Here is a 6,505-nt window from a genome sequence, read left to right on the forward strand (position 1 = left end):
CCCTAAATAAGGGTAAGGGCCCAGCTGCTTCATGCTTCTGTTCGTCAACAACAAACAACGGACAACTTTCGTTATTGTACACTGGCCCATAAAAACACAACAAACAACGAACGGCCCAGGAAGAAGTAGCGACAATATAGAACGACCACACCTTTTGTACACAGATGGATGGCGTCATGTAGTTCTCAAAAAAAAAAAAGATGGATGACATCATGTGAATGAGACCAATTTATATTTCATTCAGGTGAGTTCTAGGCACTCCCAAAAAAGAAAGTCGTGATTCTCACAACTTTGGTCTCGGGCTCTCGGCCAAGTTCTTCCTCATCTCCACCATCATCGGGCGGGAAAAAATAAATCAGCGGAGAGTGCATACACAAAATAATCGGCTGATGAAGCCTAACAATGTTTAGTTGACTATAAGTAACAGCAAAACGTGCTTATCCATATGTGCCATTAGTTAGGTTCCACTTGCACATTGGCAGGAGCAAGGAAAGGACGGCTGGCATAGTGGGATATTAAGGTGTACGTAGGGAACCAGCTGGTGTCGATCTTTGTTTGTGATCTAGGGCAGAGATGAATTCCTCCGCGCACCTAGCTCCAACTTGGAAGTGATCAAGGTCAATCCACACATGCATGATCAATTATACTGTATGTATCATCGAAGTCACGAAATGGTAATCAAAGATGGTCTATTCGAAGACTAAAGCGCGCGGAGATTTGCTCATAGTCCTCAGACATATTAAATTGGACGACACGCAGAGCTGGACGAAATGTTCTTGTCGATCATGTTCCCTTCTCGTCAGGGCAAATTAAACCAGGCGAGGAACAAGTAGTAGTGCACTAGCATACGTAGTACCTGATGGAAATAGGAGTAGCTAAGTGTAAACGGGCTCAAAAAACACAGGCAACACGGCATGCACCTGGTGGATGTGTCACCCAAGAATGCTACACCCGCTCGGTGAGCGGGGGTACGTGCGTGACTCCATGTGACAAAACAAACTGTTCGTCGCTCGGGTCGCGGTCGCCACACAGCGAGAGCCAGGGTGCCCTGGGCCTCCCAAACGATGTATAAATGGACCTACCGTTGCACACACAACACAAAGCACAGCACGAAAAGCACAAGCGAACCTGATTCTTCTTCTTCCAGATCAACCAGTCCAAGAAAAAGAGCCCGCCGTGGTTTTCTAGCTAATAATTCAACTTTCTAAGCTAGACATGGAGGCGGTGGAGTCGTCGGCGGTGGTGAGCTGCGAGTGCTGCGGCCTGGGGGAGGAGTGCACCGGCGAGTACATAGTCCGCGTGAGGGCCTACTTCGGGGGCCGGTGGCTGTGCGGGCTGTGCTCCGAGTCCGTCAAGTACGAGGCCGGCCGCAGCAAGCGCGCGGCGGCGATGGGCGTGGAGGAGGCCGTGCGGGCGCACATGGCCTTCTGCCGCATGCTCAGGCGCGGCGGACCCGCGGAGCGCGTCGCCGAGGGCATGTGCCAGATGCTTAGGCGGCGCACCGCGTGCGGGAAGTGCCAGGTGGCCATGCCATCGTCCTCGTCGCGGACGACGCCGGCGCCGGTGGCGCCGCTGTCGATCGGTTTCTGAATCTCTCATCGAGCCTTTGTCCAAGAGGACGCACGCACGGGCCGGCGGCGACCGCCCGCCTGCGTTGATGTCTGGCTCTTTATTTTCATAAGTGAATGCTTCGGCGTACGTCTTCCTCCTCGCCTCAGAGCGCAAGCTAGCTACCTACATAGTACTCCGGAAACTACGCACAAGTGTTGGAGTTCATTTCTATGTGTAAGTTTCGGTCGATCGATCCGATGAAACTTAGGCCGCGTTCGGACTCCCTCCGCTCCGCGGCTCCACGCCGGAGCGGAGTGGCTTGCTAGGTATAATACGCAGAGCTGCTAAAAGGGCGCTCCGCCGGCTCCGCTCCGCGGAGAGCAGCCGAACAGGCCCTTAATTACCGTACGAGGTTTAATTTGTGTATATACGAAGTTAAATCAAGTTCGATTAATCATCTCCCGAGGATCTTGATGAAGAAACCTATCGGCCGGCTTCTGCCGAGCTATTCTTGGCAGTCAATTATATATTAATCCATCGGTGCGATCGATCTGCTTCCAAATTCTTTCTTCTCCCCTATTGGTGGTGATGAGAATGATCTTGCTTGCTCTTGTTGATCGGGACGGTTTCTTTGCGCACCTCAGTTTTCTACCACGACGAGGCCATGGGCCTGTCGCCTTCGTCGTCTGTACGTTGTTTGCCGTATCTACCCTCTCAACACACGTGCACAAACATGAGGCCATCTTCAACAGGCGCACAAAAATTCCGCACCCTAAAATAATTTTAGCGCATCATTTTAGCACTTTTAGCATGCCGGACCCAACATATCTAGTTTACCAGATGCCCAAACACGTGCGCCCAAAAAACACGCAGTGTAAATTATGAAGCGCGCGTAATCCGGCGCTTAAATTTGCAGCATGGGATAGCGTTTTTCAGCATGCACCTAACCATTTTTGTGCGCATACTATTTTACAGTTTCTGCTGGAGCTGTCCGGCACCCAAAAAATCCGAATTTTAGCGCGCGGAGTAATTTTTGGGCGCCTGTTGGATATGCTCTGAGAGGGTGATAGTGGCGCTCACCAGTGGAGAATTTTGCGTAGATAATGAAAGAAAGCTTCTCCCATGGAGAATGTGAGTCACCCGGAGATTTGTGTCCACTACAAGTTTATCTCATAGACGTACGTCCTAAATACAAAGGGAATCGTTTGGGTTCGGCGCACCGGCCGAACGCTCGGCCGGTCGCTTTCCCAGCTAAGCTCACGGGGCCACACACAGCTTTATCTCCCCATCCATTGTTTTTACTTTGAGAAAGCTTATCCATCCTCTGCACTTCTCTTTCTTCATGCGTCGCATCTCTCCTCCCAAAATTCTAATCCGCCATGAAATCCATCCGTCCCTCTTTTTTCTTTGACTCCACGCCAGCGAGCTAGCCACTCCACTTAGCCAGGGCCGCCCCTTGAACCTTCCTCTTAGTCTATCCCCCCACGATTCATGGCCACAGACGGCGGCGCTCTTCCCGTGCTGGAACCGTCGACGCGCCGTGCCGGAATCTCTACGGGTGGAACCGGTGAAGTAAATTGCTGGAACCGGCTACTTCATTTGCTACAAGAGAGGATTCAAGACCTTGCAGCCATGGTGGTGGAGGTATTTTTGGCTGCAACCCGCGAGCTGATTTGCTGGAACCGGCTACTGGATTTGCTGGATCCGGCGAAGTCTTTGTTGTGACCGGCGATGGCGACACATGTCTTTTTGTTGTAACCACTATACTATTTTCTTGTCATCGGTGATTTGTTTTGCTACAACCCTTTCATTTTTTGCTACATTCATTCACCCATGGCGGTGTTAGTCCATGGCGGCGATGGCTTTCTTCTTTGATGGGATCGGCAAGCAATTTTTGATACAACCGACAAGCAATTTTGCTTCAACCAACATCTTTTTTTGCTGGAACCTTTGGATTTTTTTGCTGGAGCCTATGTTTTTGGAGAGATGCAAAGCAATTTTTAATACAACCGGAAAGAAATTTTGCTTCAACCAGTTTTTAATTTTGCTGGAACCAGCAATTCCAAAGCTGCAACAACCGAAGCTTTTTTTAGAGTCGTGACAGGTCACCGCGGCCAACTGCGACGGCCACCGCGGCGAGGCGCGCCGCAAGGTCGTCGGGGCTGCTCGAACGGCGGTCGGTGGGAGGCGGGAGGGCGGCGACCTGGTTAGCGAACTGGGGCGGCGACCAGTGCTCCAACCGGCGAGCGGCGACGGCGATGGCGATGGTGAGGCATGCGGTTGCGACAGCGCGGCAGTTAGTGCGAACCGGCGGTGCTTCGTGGTCGCGCATCCATGGCGGCCCTGGCGCTTCTCTCTGTGTGTGTTGGAGAAGAGGATAAGGTAAGAAAAAGGTAGAAGAGAAGCTGCGATCGGACGGCCTCGCGCGGCTAGATCGGGCGGCTGGAGGTGGACCGGCCAAAACTTTCGGCCGGCGCACCAGCGCCCAGTGCTGGCCAAATACAAAAGCTGTGGCATGCATCTTAGCTTGACACTTGTTGGCTACCAAGCTAACTGCTTTTCTGAGAGATCCCAATCTAAGTATATTTAGAGCATTTCTAACCGATCCCCTATACTCTTCTTAGTGAAGTAAATTTGGCTTTTTACTCCACTAAGTTTGGCCTAGCCGATCCCCTATACGGCTTAGTGGAGTAAATATTTTATTCGATCCCTAAAAATCTGAGTATATTTACTCCATCCCTACACGGCTGAGTAAAATCGGCGCCTCTTCTCCCCCCGCACCACCACAGGCGCGCCCCCGCCCCACTGATGGCCGGACGTGGTGGCCACCGATCCGCATTTTGTCAATTTGAAAAAGTTATGATTATTTTAAACAAAAGCATTTGCAACATTTTATGAAAACAAGAACATTTTCTGAAATTGCAAACATTTTTAAAAAGTCACGTTTTTTAAATTGCGAACATTTTTTGAAGGCAAGAACACTTTTCTAAATTGAAGAACAACTTTTGAACATGAACTTAGTTTAAAAAAGATAAAATGACCTTGAAAAGGAAAAAAAAGAAACAGAAAACAAAAAAAAGAAAAAGAAACAGAAGAAAACAGAAAAACTAGTAAAAGAAACAGAAAAGTGGTTCAGAGAACCTTCTAGAAGGTTCCCAAAACCGGCTGGCTAGTTGCGATTGTACGCACAAAAACTGGGCCGGGCCAACGCGTCGTTGCTCGGTCGCTCGCCTCTGCGAAGCGCCGGCAGTTTGACGCAAAAAGCATCAAATAGGATTTTCCCTTGGTTTGGGGCTAAATGGTGGCTACCCAAGCAAAACCAAAACTAGACAAATATTTGTCAATTTTCCTTGACGACGTAGAAGAATGGCAGGCAACCAAATAGTAGCTAAAGTTTGGCATCGGACAAAGCAGCCACTTGTAATCCACTCATTGTTCTCAAATAGATTAATTTTTGTTGCGGGTAAACTTCTGATCCATTCATCTTCAATTATGGTAGTAAAACGAACACTGGAAATAATAAAATTTACGTCAGATCCGTAGACCACCTAGCGAAGACTACAAGCACTGAAGTGAGCCGAAGGCACGCCGCTGCCATCGTCCCTTCCTCGCCGGAGTCGGGCAAACTTTGTTGTAATAGACAGTCGAGAAGTCGTCATGCTAATGCCCCATGGAACCAACGCACCAGAACAATATCCGCTGCTGATAAAGAGTGTAAAGTAATATTTTTTAAACACACACTATTCTTTGGTTAGTCATATTTTTTGAAAAGGAGCATTTTAATTAGGTATTAGTACAAAAAGCAGGTTAATAATGGATTGCACAAAATAGTTTTTTTATTTTACTAAAACTATTGCTAAAACTAGACTAGATCTTTCTTACATGTATGAATTCTCTTAATATACATGCATATATATTTTTAGTTGGTGAAACATATTTCAAAAAATAAACTTGATGTGCTGTTTAGATACTCTATCATAGAATTATTTTGTCATCGGTGAAAAATGAAAAATCATTCTGTTTTACTTTATATAGTATAATCATAGATAAATATATGTGCTAGTTAGGCATATGTTAAAACAAACCAATTTATTTTATTTAACATATGTTAAACAGGGCATGTATTGTAAGCCAAGTTCACCCCCATCACATGCGTATAGGTGTGTCCTACTGCGTTTTTTTCACCAGAGGATTGGAGGAATGTTGAGATGCAATTGGTGATTTTTTTTGAGCCCGATGCAATTGGTGATTGGAGGAATATTAAGATGCAAAAGGATAAACTATAGATCATGTCATCGTAGATAAGAAAGCCTTTTATTTTAGCGAGGGTTATATCCATAATATTTTTTTCATTTTAATTGATCCAAAATACTTTATTTAATTGAGAAATGTGAAAAGTAAGTATGGTTTGATAAAAACATTGAGTGTTTACTTTTTTCTCAAAAGATGGATGTCAAGTTTCCAACCACTTTTATTGCTCAACAATAGGAATTCCACATGGTTACGCCGGACATCAAGTTGGGGACCTTAGAGAAACTCATGGATGTAGTACTTTTTTTTTTTGCGGGGATCATGGATGTAGTACTGTAGATATGATAACATAAACACTTGCCAAGATTTGTGCAAAAAATGTGATCCTTTGTGTACCTTGAAAAACAAGAGACGAAGTATATTCAGATATAGCAACGTTTTTTTTTTGCAGGACACGCATAGCAACTATAAATACTCTCCCTAGAAAGAACTGTAAATTCTCAGTGTTGTTCCTTTCTGTTAGGTTCACAAATGATCTTTTTTTTTGTATTCCTTGTTACCCTCACAAATGATCACATACTTGAAACATGTAACTTTGAACTCAGGAACTATATCTTGACAACAGTGTGTGCGCATACGTGGCCGCGGATCCTCGTCTATTCTTTTCTCAGTGAACTTTTTCCCTTTAAAGCTATTTAGGGCG

At 46.3% G+C, this 6,505-nt stretch overlaps 1 protein-coding gene across 1 annotated transcript; it reads left to right on the forward strand.

Moving 5' to 3' along the window:
- Positions 1–1,110: 1,110 nt before the first annotated feature.
- LOC119306223 lies at positions 1,111–2,116 on the forward strand. The gene has a single exon (XM_037582505.1). The coding sequence runs from the start codon at positions 1,216–1,218 to the stop codon at positions 1,588–1,590; it is 375 nt and encodes a 124-aa protein (XP_037438402.1). The 5' UTR covers positions 1,111–1,215; the 3' UTR covers positions 1,591–2,116.
- Positions 2,117–6,505: the final 4,389 nt, after the last annotated feature.

The sequence above is a fragment of the Triticum dicoccoides genome, chromosome 5B (assembly GCF_002162155.2).
Source record: "Triticum dicoccoides isolate Atlit2015 ecotype Zavitan chromosome 5B, WEW_v2.0, whole genome shotgun sequence".
Classification (NCBI taxonomy): domain Eukaryota; kingdom Viridiplantae; phylum Streptophyta; class Magnoliopsida; order Poales; family Poaceae; genus Triticum; species Triticum dicoccoides.